A 15861-nucleotide genomic window follows, 5' to 3' on the forward strand; every position below is an offset into this window, starting at 1 on the left:
TGCATTCAGTAACCTTTCAGGATATTTATAGAGACACAATGGAAAGGCAGGCGAAACTGCTATATTTTAACTGTAGAACATGTGCTATCGCTATGGTGGTAGAATTCCTTTTCAACCACAGTAATGCCAGATAGGACGTCTAGAAGCAAATGTCCGTGTGAACATAGCCTCATAACCTGGCATTCCGGCAAATAATAATAATAATAATAATAATAATAATGGCAGTATTTGTATAGCGCCTTTCTCCTGTCGGACTCAAAGCGCTTGCGAGGCAGCCACTAGAGCGCACTCAGTAAGCAGTAGCAGTGTTAGGAAGTCTTGCCCAATGAACTCCTTACTGAATACAATATATATATATATATATATATATATATATATATATATGTATATATATATATATATATATATATATGTATATACATATATATATATATATATATATATATATATATATATATATATATATATATATATATATATATAAAATCGGTTTCAGTCTCCTCATTACCAGTTACGCAAGCCTAAAATGAGCTTTCTTTCAGCATGGCAATGTGTTAAATGATTGCTGCCATTATCATTTGGTGCAGAATCCTTTCTCCACTACTCTACTGGCATTTTGTGATCTGAGGCCTATATACAAATCACTTTTTAACCTGAGCTTTCTCCTAGGTGATATTTTCCAAACTCGTAAATAAAATGCCTTTTAAACCAGCAGCAAGCAAACAAATGCTCAAAATAATTTTGACAGTACTTTTTCACCTACTTTTTGGTACTTTTTTTTCCATTTAAGTGCTAAAAAGTTATTTTAAATTGAAGAAGAAAAAATATATCTTAGGAGAAAACTCAGGGGAAAAACATGAATTGCATACGGCCCCTGATCTCTTTCGTAGCAGATCACAAATTGCTAAGCACTGCTTAACTAACGGAAATCGTGGAAACTGTTTCCATTAGTGCAATATTTTTGCGGCCTATTTTTCTCTCAAGCCCAATCATGGTCTTTACATGTTTTGTGTCTGATTCAGCTCCTGTACTCTGTATAGGTGGCAGGAAAATTGCAGAACAATCACACCACAACGCAATTTTCCACGCATTTCGGCAATGGCCTGCTCTTGGTTACAAATGCAAAATGCACTGCAATCCCATCATACATCCGATGGATCACGGTGGGATCGCAGCAGTGGAAAGAATTGTAATTAAATTGCAGCACGATTTTGATTCCATTAACTAGTGGAAAAGCGACCTACGAGTAGATCATCCGTACATTATCTACATTCTAAGTTTCCAACAAAGACAAATCTGTGTGGTAATTTCAGTACATAATAGAACAAGTGCAAGATGTGGCCTCTGATGTGAGTCTTTATCTTTCTTGAAAGTTTCTAAGTCTGCTTTAAGGAAATATATTAGCTCATCTTAATTTGTTGATAGGCAATGCACCCCAATCACAGCTACCAAAATTACCTTTTATATGGATTTCTGCAGGTATAAGATAAGCATTCAAACACTGGTGAATTAGCAAACTGTTTTTAGCTTATAATGAATTGAAAATGTACATCGATTTCTGGCCAGTGCAGTCCCTCGGGCAGCAAAAATAATCGATTTCACAAAATCAAATTTCTACTATGTTAAAATGAGCACACAGGTATCTCAGTAGTCTTTACTGAGTGTCAGTTCAGTGCATTTATCGCATGTAGTCCAATGCTATGAATACAGGTTGTCTTCAACAGTGCCATACATATCAGCAAGTCTTTTAAAACGTGGACCCCAGTCACTTAAATAGTCATAATTATGTTCAGAGTTTGAACTGACTGACTCTAAAGAGCTAAGAGACTCAGCAACTGAGCCGTTGCCTTCAAATGCATATGTCTGTAGGGAGTCATAAGGGGGAGCACAGGGATCCACATCAGCTTCTTTTAGTCTTTCCCAGATAAATTCTCTGAAGATTAAGTTGTCCGGAGCGCTTCGGGTAGATGGACGACTTAAGAATTGAATTTCCGGAGTCACGTCCCTTCTGCTTTTGTTGTCTCGCATAACATTAAGATTCCTCAAAGTTGTCATGTCAAATGCTTCCGTATCTTCTTCACCTCCTCCCTCATCATCGTATCTTACAATGTTCTCTCTAACATCCCTTTCTTCATCAAAGATTAATGGTTCCTTTTTCCGTCTTCTCATAGTCACAATGAGGAGAACAAGCACTGCATTAAAATAAAGAAAAAAAAAAGACTTAATGTCAAGTAATCAAATAATGCAATACATCAAAAAACACTTCTCTTTTCTCTGTCTCTGAGTATTAAAGTCAAATCTCTCAGGATGGGATGCCCCCTGCATGAACAATATTGCCAATGGGTGCTCCATCAAGCAGCAAAACTATAAGATCCCAAGGTGACATTAAGGCCTAACGGAAAGACCTCAGGCAGAAAGGCAACATTTGTCCATCCTAATAGTACAAGGGCAGTAGGACAATTATATCATTGTGCTGAAATGAATAAATTAGGAGGTTGATGGGCCAAAATAGAAATACAACAAATCCACCATAATTGTTTTTATTTTTCAATTCTTATTATTTCAATATTCAGTAGACTACACAATGTTCTAATATGAGGAACCTTGATCTAATTTAAAAAGTAATAGCATCCTAAATAGCTGTCATTTCTAGGTGAGAGCCTGTGTGGCTCAGTATTCATAAGGTTAATATGTGATTTCACATTTATTTTGCACACTATGAGATAAATGATCCCAATTTACAATACTTATCTTCTGTATCCTCCTTTGAAAGATTTTCCTTTCTACGTTTAAGCCTATAGGGAATACTATTAAAAGTCGGTCTCTGTCTCCATAACGGGGCAACGCACATTTTTTTTCCTGCAGCATCCCTTGACACATATAACAAGCAATAAATTGCCTGTCATGTAGTAGCTACCAGGTTTTCCTTTAATGATCCATATATTAGTAGATGCCTTGCAAATGTAAAATATTGCTAGATCAGCCCGAATGTTTGCTTGAAAAATATTGTAAACAGCATTTCACTTTTAAATTAAATGGAGGAGACAGTGGTTTCAGGCATATTAACAAAACTTTACAGACATGCTTTGAAGAAAACTGCATGACCTTTTAAAATGACATTTAAATGGTTTAATATTGCCTAAACAAGTAGGGGTAGTATCGGCTGTAATTACAAAAAAAGGTACTTTTCTGCATCTCACCAATTATTTTTACTCAGAGATGACAACTTCCATATATAAATGAATGTTGTTTTTCTCCTGTGCACTTATTAGGAAGCTAAAAAAATACATAACATTTTTTTGGCATTCACATATTAATATAATGAATTTTGACACTGTGCATCTGGAAGGCAATATGCCCCACATGTAAACCAGAAACTGCCATATTTAAAACTATATACTAGCTAAAATAGCAAATGTAGTACAAATAATAAAAAAAATCTAATATGACTTAGTGTTATCTGGAAAATCAGAGTGTATATAATGGAACTAAATGCTACCCTCTCTAATGGAATAATGGCCCATACACACAGGCTTCAACTGTCGCTGCAACCACGTGGCACACGCCTGATGCGACGACAGGTCGCCCGTGTGTATGACACGCGCGCCCCGAACCGACGCTACTTAGAGCTGTCGCCAGGCGATTGACTTGGTCAATCGCCTGCTACAGCTGTTGGCGCAACTTCGCCGCAACTGTTGCTAGTCCGCCGTGTGTATGCGGACTAGCGACAGCAACACGCAAACACTGACCGGAGCTTCCAGCGGGGGGAGGAACCTTCGGCGACAGCTTCCGCCATGTCTCTGCCTTTGGGCAGAGACGTGTGGACAGCTGTCGCACGGGCGGGGCTGTCGCGCGTGTCCCCTGTGCGCTAGCGACTAGCCACAAAGGTCCCCCGTGAGTATGTACCTTAAGTAACAATCATATGTGGCTGAGGGCTGAGGCATATATTTTAAATGCAAAACATAGATGAAGCACCTGGGCAGTGGGCACTACTGTAAACCTTGTGACTTTGTATTTATAAGTTATGAGCACTTACGTGTCTTCAGCAAAAAACACTGTCTATGATATGCGTATATATGTGGGTGTAAAGTGGAGGCACAGTGTATGGGGAGTTGGAGTAAGTCCTAGAAGACACCTGAGGTTCAATATGGAATACTTTTTTTAACAAGGGGTTCCCAGGATATCTGTCATTCCCCTTATGGAATTAGCACAGGATCATATGAGTACCCATAACTACAAAGAGATAGACTAAAAAAAACCTTTTCTAAATGAAATTAAGAGACAATGAAGAATGAAATCCTTATTCTTAACCAATTCATATCCCTGTGTTTTTACTCCTTTAACCTCCCTGGTGGTAATCCTGAGCTGAGCTCGGGCTAGCCACCAGAGGCTTAATGGAAGTGAATGGAGGCAGTCGGGAGCTTTTACATATCTCCTGGGTGATCCAGACGTTGGTAGCCCTTCTATTTCGTGTCCTTGGAGGCTCTGAGTCAATCTGGTGAGATCACTGTCATTGATCTCACCAAAGTGTTACAGCGCCACCCAGTGGATGGAGGTAAAATTGCAGCGCTGGAGCCCATGGAGGGGAGTGAGAGCAGGGGCTGCTGGCGGCTTCCTGGCAGCATGATCGTTTCCTGATTTTAGGGTCTGAAATGTTCAGAAAATACCCTAAAATCTGGAAATAATCATACCACCAGGGAGGTTAATATTTTCAGTGTGCCATTATTGATACAGTAATAACTTTTTATTATGTATTCCACCAAAGTGATAGATAGTTTTTTCAGTACAATATAAGCTTTCTTTTGGTAATATTTGACCTAAGAATTCTTCAATTTCTCAAAGGCTGTTGATCAGGTAATATTAGGCGTAAACACAAAAATTACGCATTTTTCCATGTTTAACCCTTCCTAATTTTTACGTGACATGTGCCACAATTGTAAAACACCTCAAAATACATTATTTGGCCTGTCATGATTTATAATGATACAATGGATGCCATATTTCATCCCTAGTTGGGCAGGTAGAGTACCATTATCACCAGTGTGTGCATCTGTAATGACTGGATGTGCTTGGGTTCCCAAACCGTTGCATCAAATCATTACGGGCTGCAGCCATTACATGTGTCCATAAATCTTAAGGATAAGTATAGGCAACACAAGAAGTCAATTAGTTAAGTAGGGGGTAAAAGTTAGCCACAGGGGAGAAAACACTTTATTATTTAATGGGACATTGTTAAACTATTAAAATAAAAAACTTTTAATGAACGATTACTGCTATAGAGCAAGTGCACACACAAGTGCATGAACACGAACGGCAGGGGTGTGCATGTGCACACATTGTAAATAAGTGAAGTGACTTTCAAGGCCTGCAATTTTTAGGGAGACAAATTAGGAAATGAGGGTCACACACAGGAATCTGAAGTGGTTAAGGATTCATCTTTTCCACAAAGTAATCTGTAAGGGTCTGTTCACTCAGTCTTGATTGAAAAGTCTGCAAGTGAACAATGTCCTGACTGTCACGCTAGTGCAGCCAAACTGAAAGGGTTGTGTTGATTCTGTGTAAGGCAATGACATCAAGGTTATCATGTTGGATTTCCCCATAGATTGTCCTTAATATCAGCCAGAAGTCATAGGCAGTTTCCAATGTCAGCCAGAAGCCACAGGTGGATCCCATTACTGCCCACTTTGCTCAGGAGTAATACGTAGTTCCCAGTATCTGCCTGTAACCTTTTCCAGCTTTATGGGCTTAACAAATTCTTTGACCTTCTCAGGTCTTTTGTCAGAGTCATAATATACATCTATGGATGTGTTGTTTGTGCCATAAGGCTATGTTAAATTTCAGTTCTTTAAATAAATCTACATTTAAATACAAGACTCTCTGAAAAATATGTCTTGGAATTTCCTGGAGCCAGTGAGAGGAAATGACTTGAGAATACAAAACAAAGGAGAGAGTTTGTTATGAGAAAAAGAAGAAGAGATAAGCAAAAGAGAGGGAAAAAAAATCCTCAGTGTGGTATAAATATACTGTATATAAAACAGTGTTTCATCCAGCATGGGATGAATCATGGCTATTACTGGCATGCAGAGCTAGAGGTGTTTTTTTAATTTCCTTAGTTGAAAACACGCCCCTTTTTTCTTTATGTAGATCCCCAAGTTTATCCAGATTGCTTAGGACCTTGTTTCACACTGAAAATTGCTGCAAAATATCTGCTATCTTGCTGCAATTCTGTTTGCAATTCTCGTTCAGGGAGCGATACTCATTCCCTGAACAAGAATGGCAAACATGTTTGGGGCAACATTTTGCCACAATTTTCACTATGAAACAGATTTTCACTCTGTATTATTTTCTGCTATTTCTGATTTTTATCCTCTGTCCACTAGACTGCTGTGTCAGTGCTGTGTCTGATCCTGTGCTGCTGCTATTTCTCTGTTCTCCACTATGTTGCTGTGCTGATGCTGTGTCTGATCCTCCTAAGTCTACAATATTAAATTATGCTACTGATATTAAAGGCTCAATATCTCAGCACTCATAGCTCCTACACACTCCAAAGATAGGGAGGGGACCCCCTAAACTACCTCTGTGCCAAACTGCAGCGCCCTGGTTCCAGAGATATGGTATATCAATTCTATCTTGTGAACCAGTGGCTGGGGGGGCTGAAATTTGGCTCAGAGGTAGTTCGGGAGGTCCCCCCCCCCCCCCTACTTTTAAAATTCAGAGTTTGTAGGAGCTATGAGTACTGAGATACAAAGCCTCAAATATAAGCATAAGCAAATCAGGAATGAGCTTCATGTGATGTCATTACCCACAAGGCTGTGCATCAGTAGGCTGAATTTTAATTAGACCTACACTGTGATAGGGGTTTTAACCTTTTCAGCTGAACTTCCATTGGCTGCAGGACTTTTTCCCGTCTGAGAAATGGTTTTTCCCTGACAAACCTGCCATCAGCTTAACACTGTGTTTATTTCCACTGGATCATTTCCACCTTACAGTTCCTCTTTAAGTAACGAATCAAACAAATGCTTCAGAGGTTTTAAAGACATGGACACGTCAGCAACTGTGTGAAACATTGTATCTTACCTAAGAGTGTTAGAACACATGCTAGTATTGCAATTAAAGCTCCTGTACTCAGTCCAGCAGGTAAAGTATAGGCTTCAGCATTGCATGTATGTGCTATTCCATCTGCATCACAGTCACACACTCTGATAGTAAGCGTATTGGTGCTGCTTAGTGATGGAGATCCACTGTCCACAATGACAATTGGTAAGTAAAATATGGATTGTTCTTGCCTCCGGAATCCATTTTTCTTAGTTATGACTGAAGCTGTATTATCTGTTTAGAAATACATATTAACGGTTGAAGATTTAGTGTTGAGAAATAAACATTTTGAGAAAATTTTGCATTTATATATTTGTGATAAAAAAAATCAGAAATTCAATTATTTGAAATAACTTCACAACCCCTGACGTTATTGGTTATTCAATCAGCTACTACTCACATTGGGTGTCCAACTCGGTGTTCCAGCACCCTATTACCGATAACTAAGACAGGGGTCTTTTAGACTCCTGCCAATCCACATGGCCAAATGACTGAACTGATTGTTTAATCTATGATCTACTGATTTATAGTGTTTTTTTTAAACTTTTTAAAAAAATGTATGGACAATGTTTGCTGCATCTCTTTCCTTCCAAAATGGAAATAAAGTATAGTTGAGATAAAAAAATATATTTTTTGTAACCCGAAGTTGTATGACCACATCTAAACTTAAAGTGGGATTCATTTAGATGTTTACATTTTTGTACAGCAATACTATAACAGGGCATCAAGTTGAGTGACCCTGTCCATGACAGGTTGATCCCCACCCTTATAGAGGGTTGCAGAATATTAATAGAGATATGCCAAACTGTTCTGCCAGTGAATACTTTGCAGTGAACCAGTGGTATTCGAAATTCTCGCTCAACACAAATTTTTTCCCAAAAATTTGCATTCACATTTTTCCCATAGACTTTAATTGCAGACGAGCGGCTGCCTACTTAAGCGGTTAATAGCAAAGCCCCCTTACATGCTAGAAACACCTAATTTTCAGGGTATATAGAGTGAGACAGTGGCTACCTAGGTTTGCTACATTATCTGTTATTTACTGCATTTAAAAGTATTCTTTTTTCCTATGAAATTTTAGAATTGATTTTCTTAAAAACTATAAGGTCGTTTTGATTTTTTTCCCTCTTGTAGCCACTGCTCCCCTCCACTTACCCTAAAAATGTGGTGTTTCTAGTACATAAGGGGGCTTTGCAATTAACCGCTGAAGTCGGTGGCCATTAGCCTGACATTGAAGTCTATGGAGATTTGCAGATTCTCCAGATTCACAATTTTTTTTATATTTGGCCCATCACTATATATTATCAGGGCTCATACTTTCTGAAGTACACACATGAACACATATGGGCAAGAACCAGGTCTGCCCAACTCAACCAGGATTGCCACCCCCACAGATAGGAGAGCAATCAGGTGGGCTGGAAGGGGCAAACTAAGAGTGCAATTATGGGAGGGGGTAGAAGGCAATCAGAGCAGGATGCAGAAACAGGCAATCCTTTAATCCTTTGGCTGCCAGTAAAAAAAGAATAAAGAGGTGGAGCCATGGTTATCATAAGTATATATGATTAATGTAAAGATTGAACACATACCTCTCCCCACAGTGCCATTATCAGGGTAAGTATATATAGTTTCATGTAGCATTGCATACATACCTCTCCCCACAATGTCAGTGGCCCAGGAAGTATTTAGACTCATATTTCCTAAGGAATATTGCAACTATTAAGCACCTCATTCCTTCAGAGGATCTTCTAATCCTAGTTTGCTCCTTCATCACATCACAGCTGGACTATTTTAATATTCTCTATGTAGGCCTGCCAAATAAAGACCTGCACTGCCTGAAGCTAGTACAGAATGCTGCTGAATGCTGATTGTTAACAAGCTAACCCTGCCATTGCCACATAACACCAATCTTCTGCTCACTCAACTGTCTACCCATAAAATGGGGAATCCTTTTCAAAACTGGCATGCTAATATTGAAATCCCTGCATGACCTAGACCCCGGATACCTGGAATATTTGTGGCAACTGTGTCACACCTCCCACAACCTAAGATCAAAAGGATTCAATAACAAGACCACCCCCAAAGTCCAACTAAAACCCTTTGGAGTCAGTGCTCTCTGTCATGCTGTCCCTACCCTTTGGAATGCCTTGCCAAACTTAAACAAAACAGCTCCAACAGTGGACACGTTTAACTCAAAACTGAAAAGCCACCTGTTTAATCTGTTACAACTTTATCCCCTGTACACATCACTATGTACTGATCTGTGACAAGTTTATGTACTTCAGCTACTCAGGAAAAAAGTGCCTTACAAATGTTTTGTTGTTGTTGTTGTTGTTGTGTTATAAGCAACACAAATTCAAGACCACTTTAACCTAGGAGTTTGCAAAATTCAATTAAGTACTCCAGTATTGCTGCCACTGCCATTTATTGTTTGACTATATACAAAGCTCTATATCAAGTACATTAAAAAAAATTGCAGATTTATAAGACTTACCAATGATCAATTCATAAGCAAAAAAAAAGATACTCTGTCTCACTTCACTGAAAATCTATGCAAGCAGAAACCAGGGTCAGGCAGCTGGGGAGTAAACACTCATACAACAGCCTGTGCATCACAATCTAAGGATTTAATGAGAACAATAAAAACGTTGAATTTTTTCCTGTCCTCATAGAAAGCAATACTATTATATTTATGGAATGAAAATATTCTCAAAGGTTTCTAGGAAAAAGTAATGATCTTAGAACAATTCTGCATGGCAGACACTTCCAAATACAAACTTTCATTCTTCTTGATGACATATTGACAGCTAATTCCAAAAAATCACCCTACTTTTGCTTCAGGGCACAGGATTGCATAGTTCTACTAGTGTCAGGTGCATTTTGTTGATTGTAACTTGGCAGATCTCGATACCAAACTAACAGGGCATTACCGACTTCCTGAAGGTCTGATCACACAATATGTGATGACAGCAATCATCATCTTATATACTGATTCAATATTGTTATGGGCTTTATATATCAATGTGTCAGAGCAATATTCAAACTTTAAAAATGCAGTTGTCATATTCCAAGTTTCAATGACTGATAACTTAAAAAAAAAAAGTTGGTTCAGTAATGACATTTTGATAAATGGAAACCTGTATGTCTGTGGCCTCAAGAGACTATAAACATGATAAGGAAAGAAAAGAAATAACATTTGAAAGTAAACAGGAAGCTAACAATCTCTGTGTAATATGAGTATAATCAAATTTAGCAGCCCCAGACACAATCTATTTTGAGAGTGCAGGACATCTGTAAATGTGTACTTACTACAGAAATGGTAGAATTGTATGTTAACATTGAATATTCTGTTCACAGAATATTTTCATACAGTACCCAGAGAACTGAGGATCCCCTTCATCCAGAAGCCCACAAAAGGCCCGCCCACGTACAGTGGAACTGTCAGATGACAGGCGCAGGATCTAGTCCTGTTATGGACTTAGCAACTATCACAGCACAATGGGCTATAGAATAAATCACTGCTTCAGATGCCTCAGCCTCACATACAAGATATCCTGTTAGTTTTTAAGGGGTCTTTGCTGAATGAGAATGCTCAAATAATGAGAATGCTCAAAGGAACTGTAAGTTAAAAAAAGGAAATAGAAGGGCTGGAGACAGAATTAACAGCACAGATCAGAGAGTGGCAGAGCTCACTAATGCACACAACAATATGGCGGATGTAATTAATGCTCAAGCAGATAACATAACCGGGTTACAGGATAAGGGCGGGGATTTGTAAGATCAGGGGTGCCGCAACAACTTAAAGCGGGATTGTCACCATAAAAATCAAATTTCAACAGCAACTGGTCTGAGTGTATTAAGTGATAAAGATGCTAATCCTGCATTTAAAACTTTTAAAACTTTTTCTGCTGTTATGATTTGGAGTTATCACATACATACTTAAGGAGCACTGGCCCTTTAGTAGTCAGTGCCAAACAGTCGCATGCTAGGGGTTCTTTTTATCTATAACAAATATATTCCTCCTCTTCCATTTATTTGCTGCCTAGCTACTTATCTGAAATATGATCCCCTGCTCACTTGTGTTTACAAGCAAGGCTGAGGTGACTGATTGGAGGAGAAAATAAAAAAAAGTAAAGGGCAGAAATGACATCAGGATTTAGCGTAAGCTGTGGGCAAAAGACATGGTTCCCACTAGGAACAGAATTCTCTTCATTTACTATATAAAATTCATTGAAAGCAAAACGTGGACAGTACAATACATGTGTTATGTAAGTAGATCAAGTATTTATCTACTTATATATGTGTTTTTTTCCTTGGCATAGTATGGCTAATTCTACTGCTTTAACGTCTAGAAAGGTCTGAGAGCAAACTGCCCCAAATTATAAAAAAAAAAAAAAAAATTATGAATCTAAGCAAAGCTGCACTACCCTCATGAACTGAAATCGAGCTAACAATAGAAAGGGCACGTAGGCTCCTCAAGCACCAGCACCTATCCGATGCCGTACCAAGAGACATAGTGACATGGCAAAATGGCTCCTACCTAGGGATGCTCATTCGGATTCCGTAGAAATGAAATTTCAGAAATTCCGATCGGAAATTGCATTTCCGCATCGGATGCGGAAATCGGTAATGCAAGCGCCATAGGTGGATTTCCGCCAGAAATCACGGAAATTTCTAAAGGGTACATGACGGAATGCGGATTTACTGCGGAATCGGAAATTGGCATTCCGACCATCCCTACTCCTACCTAACCCATACAAACAGATCATTCTTTAAGCAGATCTTTATCAAAACACTTAACAGAGGAAAAGGGAACTCCAACCAATCACAAGGGCGCTGAAAGATAAACAGATCCTCTATAAATGAGGTTTCCCTATGAAGCTAATTTTTTAATTTGATAACAAAAGTTGCGTTGTCTCTTCTCTCCAGGAAGATTTGCAACTCTTGGCCTCTTTTAATATTGTTGTTCCAGCTGACTGTCCGAAAGCTCTTAAGGCCACAACTTCAGTTAGAGTTACCACCAAGTGGCACGCTAACAAATGCTGATGGCTGATACCTATGTCTTTTTCTCCTGGTGCATGGGTCTAGTAAAATATCTACGCTCAGAAACCTGTTATCTGGGAATAAGTGCCATCTTACCTCATCCCCCCATGGCGCTAGTGAGGTTGTGGACTGTTATCTCGGTACGGTATGTTGGCAAACTTCTCTCTCAATCTTGTGTGGTCAAGAAAAAGAAAGGAGACGAGGCCTTTACACTTTATGTTATAGTGTGTTAATGTTTTCTAGGATTACGCTGTAATTATATAGCTTGGATTTATAATGAGTGACATATTGTGGTAGCTACTTTCCTCTGTTTTAACTATTATCTTTTTCCTTATACAACTCAGCTACCATATATATATATATATATATATATATATATATATATATATATATATATATATATATATATATATATATATATATATATATATATATAAGAGCCAACACTGTAGTCCATGACCTATGATCAGAAGAATATGAGGTGAACAGGCGATTAATTTGTGTATGACATCTGTTGGATTATTGTTGAAACTGTCTGTTACACTGTGTTTATTTCCTTATTGTATAGTGTTTTCTGATTTAAATGGAATGTTATTTACAAGTTAAGTGAATACCACTGAGCTGTATTATGAAAAATCATAATAATATAAATAAAATAACATAATAATAATAACAACAATAATAATAATAATAATATTAATAATAATAATAATAATAATAATAATAATAATAATAATAATAATAATTCAACACAATTAGGTGTATATAAATGTAGTAGAAAGTGATTGTGTTCCATTTGCGCAATAAGTAAAATTCTACTTTCATTTGCTGCATTTAGTCTCAGTTTCATTTATAACCAGTACAGCTAATTGAGTAGTGTAGGAGGGATTGAGAAAATGCATTTGAGAACACGTATCCGTGAATAGAGTTGGGCCGAACGGTTCGCCTGCGAACGGTTCCATGCGAACTTCAGTGGTTCGCGTTCGCGTCCCGCAGGCGAACCTTTGCGGAAGTTCGGTTCGCCCCATAATGCACATGGAGGGTCAACTTTGACCCTCTACATCACAGTCAGCAGGCCCAGTGTAGCCAATTAGGCTACACTAGCCCCTGGAGCCCCACCCCCCCTTATATAAGGCAGGCAGCGGCGGCCATTACGGTCACTCGTGTGCTGCCTGCGTTAGTGAGAGTAGGGCGAGCTGCTGCAGACTGTCTCTCAGGGAAAGATTAGTTAGGCTTAACTTGTTCCTGTCTGGCTGCATACCTGTTCTGTGAACCCACCACTGCATACCTGTGCTGTGAACCCACCACTGCATACCTGTGCTGTGAACCCACCACTGCATACCTGTGCTGTGAACCCACCACTGCATACCTGTTCTGTGAACCCACCACTGCATACCTGTGCTGTGAACCCACCACTGCATACCTGTGCTGTGAACCCACCACTGCATACCTGTGCTGTGAACCCACCACTGCATACCTGTGCTGTGAACCCACCACTGCATACCTGTGCTGTGAACCCACCACTGCATACCTGTGCTGTGAACCCACCACTGCATACCTGTGCTGTGAACCCACCACTGCATACCTGTGCTGTGAACCCACCACTGCATACCTGTTCTGTGAACCCACCACTGCATACCTGTGCTGTGAACCCACCACTGCATACCTGTGCTGTGAACCCACCACTGCATACCTGTGCTGTGAACCCACCACTGCATACCTGTGCTGTGAACCCACCACTGCATACCTGTGCTGTGAACCCACCACTGCATACCTGTGCTGTGAACCCACCACTGCATACCTGTGCTGTAAACCCACCACTGCATATCTGTGCTGTGAACCCACCACTGCATACCTGTGCTGTGAACCCACCACTGCATACCTGTGCTGTGAACCCACCACTGCATACCTGTGCTGTGAACCCACCACTGCATACCTGTGCTGTGAACCCACCACTGCATACCTGTGCTGTGAACCCACCACTGCATACCTGTGCTGTGAACCCACCACTGCATACCTGTTCTGTGAACCCGCCACTGTATACCTGTTCTGTTCAGTGAACCCGCCACTGCATGCCTGTTCTGTTCAGTGGACTCGCCACTGTATACCTGTTCAGTGAACCCGCCACTGCATACCTGTTCTGTTCAGTGGACCCGCCACTGCATACCTGTTCTGTGAACCCGCCACTGTATACCTGTTCTGTTTAGTGAACCCGCCACTGCATACCTGTTCTGTTCAGTGGACCCGCCACTGTATACCTGTTCAGTGAACCCGCCACTGCATACCTGTTCTGTTCAGTGGACCCGCCACTGCATACCTGTTCTGTGAACCCGCCACTGTATACCTGTTCTGTTTAGTGAACCCGCCACTGCATACCTGTTCTGTTCAGTGGACCCGCCACTGTATACCTGTTCAGTGAACCCGCCACTGCATACCTGTTCTGTTCAGTGGACCCGCCACTGCATACCTGTTCTGTGAACCCGCCACTGTATACCTGTTCTGTTCAGTGAACCCGCCACTGTATACCCGTTACACGGTGAGTTTGGTGTGTCAGTGTGAAGCAGTACCTTAATTACACTACCTGATTGATGTATACACATGCAAGATGTTTGAAAGCACTTTAGGCCTGTCATTTAGCATTCAATGTGATTTCTGCCCTTAAAACGCTGCTTTGCGTCAAATCCAGATTTTTCCCGGGGACTTTTGGCATGTATCCCACTCCGCCATCCCCCCCTCCAGGTGTTAGACCCCTTAAAACATGTTTTCCATCACTTTTCTGGCCAGCAGCATAATTTTTTCTATTTTTCAAAGTTCGCCTCCCCATTGAAGTCTATTGCGGTTCGCGACTTTTTACGCGAACAGAACCTTCCGCAGAAGTTTGCGAACGGGGTTCGCGAACAAAAAAACGGAGGTTCGCGACATTTCTAAAAGCAGTACACTACTGACACTACCTGCTGCTCCATGTATGTACACGCAAGATGTTTTCAAGCACTTTATGCTTTCAATTTAGGAATGTGATGGGATTTCTGCCCTTTAGGGATTATAACCCTGCTCTGCGTCAAATCCGTAATTTTCCCAGGGACTTTTGGCATGTATCCCACTCCGCCATGCCCCCCTCCAGGTGTTGGACCCCTTGAAACATCTTTTCCATCACTTTTGTGGCCAGAAACAGTGTTTGTAGTTTATAAAGTTCGCCTGTCCATTGAAGTCTATTGCGGTTTGCCCTAGCTCGCCAGTCCACGGACTTTTACGGAAGTTCACGTCCTTGAAACATCTTTTCCATCACTTTTGTGGCCAGCATAATTATTTTTTTTTTCAAAGTTCGCATCCCCATTGAAGTCTATTGCGGTTCGCGAACTTTTCCGCGAACCGAACGTTCCGCGGAAGTTCGCGAACCCGGTTCGCGAACCGAAAATCGGAGGTTCGGCCCAACTCTATCCGTGAATACGGCTGTTATTTCAAGGTTCAGAGTGACAGAGATATTTTATTTTAGTTAAGGAAAAACAGAATGGTATTTTTATTGTTTAATGCCAGCCCTCAAGTGAGATTAGGTTCCAGAGAACAAAGCCAGTAAAGGAAATGTGAACTGCAGAGCAGTAAAATTAAACTGGAAGCATCCAATAGCGTGCAGGAGATTAAGCATGGTGGACTTCTCTGCACATAAATTGACATGTTAGATGTCCGAGGTGAACATCGGTCACGTCACTTCACTAGTAAATGTATTTA

At 40.2% G+C, this 15861-nt stretch overlaps 1 protein-coding gene across 3 annotated transcripts in view; it reads right to left on the bottom strand.

The window, feature by feature from the left end:
• Positions 1 to 491: 491 nt before the first annotated feature.
• The window catches only part of LOC137518797 (cadherin-7), a 370823-nt gene continuing 355453 nt past the window's right edge, over positions 492 to 15861 (bottom strand). For all 3 annotated transcript variants that reach the window (XM_068237112.1, XM_068237113.1, XM_068237114.1), the window contains 2 exons: positions 7078 to 7329; positions 492 to 2192 (listed from right to left, as the gene is read on the bottom strand). In XM_068237112.1, the coding sequence (XP_068093213.1) occupies positions 1699 to 2192; positions 7078 to 7329 (746 nt within the window). In that variant the 3' untranslated portion in view covers positions 492 to 1698. The remainder of the gene's footprint in view (positions 2193 to 7077; positions 7330 to 15861) is intronic.

The sequence above is a fragment of the Hyperolius riggenbachi genome, chromosome 5, assembly GCF_040937935.1.
Source record: "Hyperolius riggenbachi isolate aHypRig1 chromosome 5, aHypRig1.pri, whole genome shotgun sequence".
Taxonomy (NCBI): Eukaryota; Metazoa; Chordata; class Amphibia; order Anura; family Hyperoliidae; genus Hyperolius; species Hyperolius riggenbachi.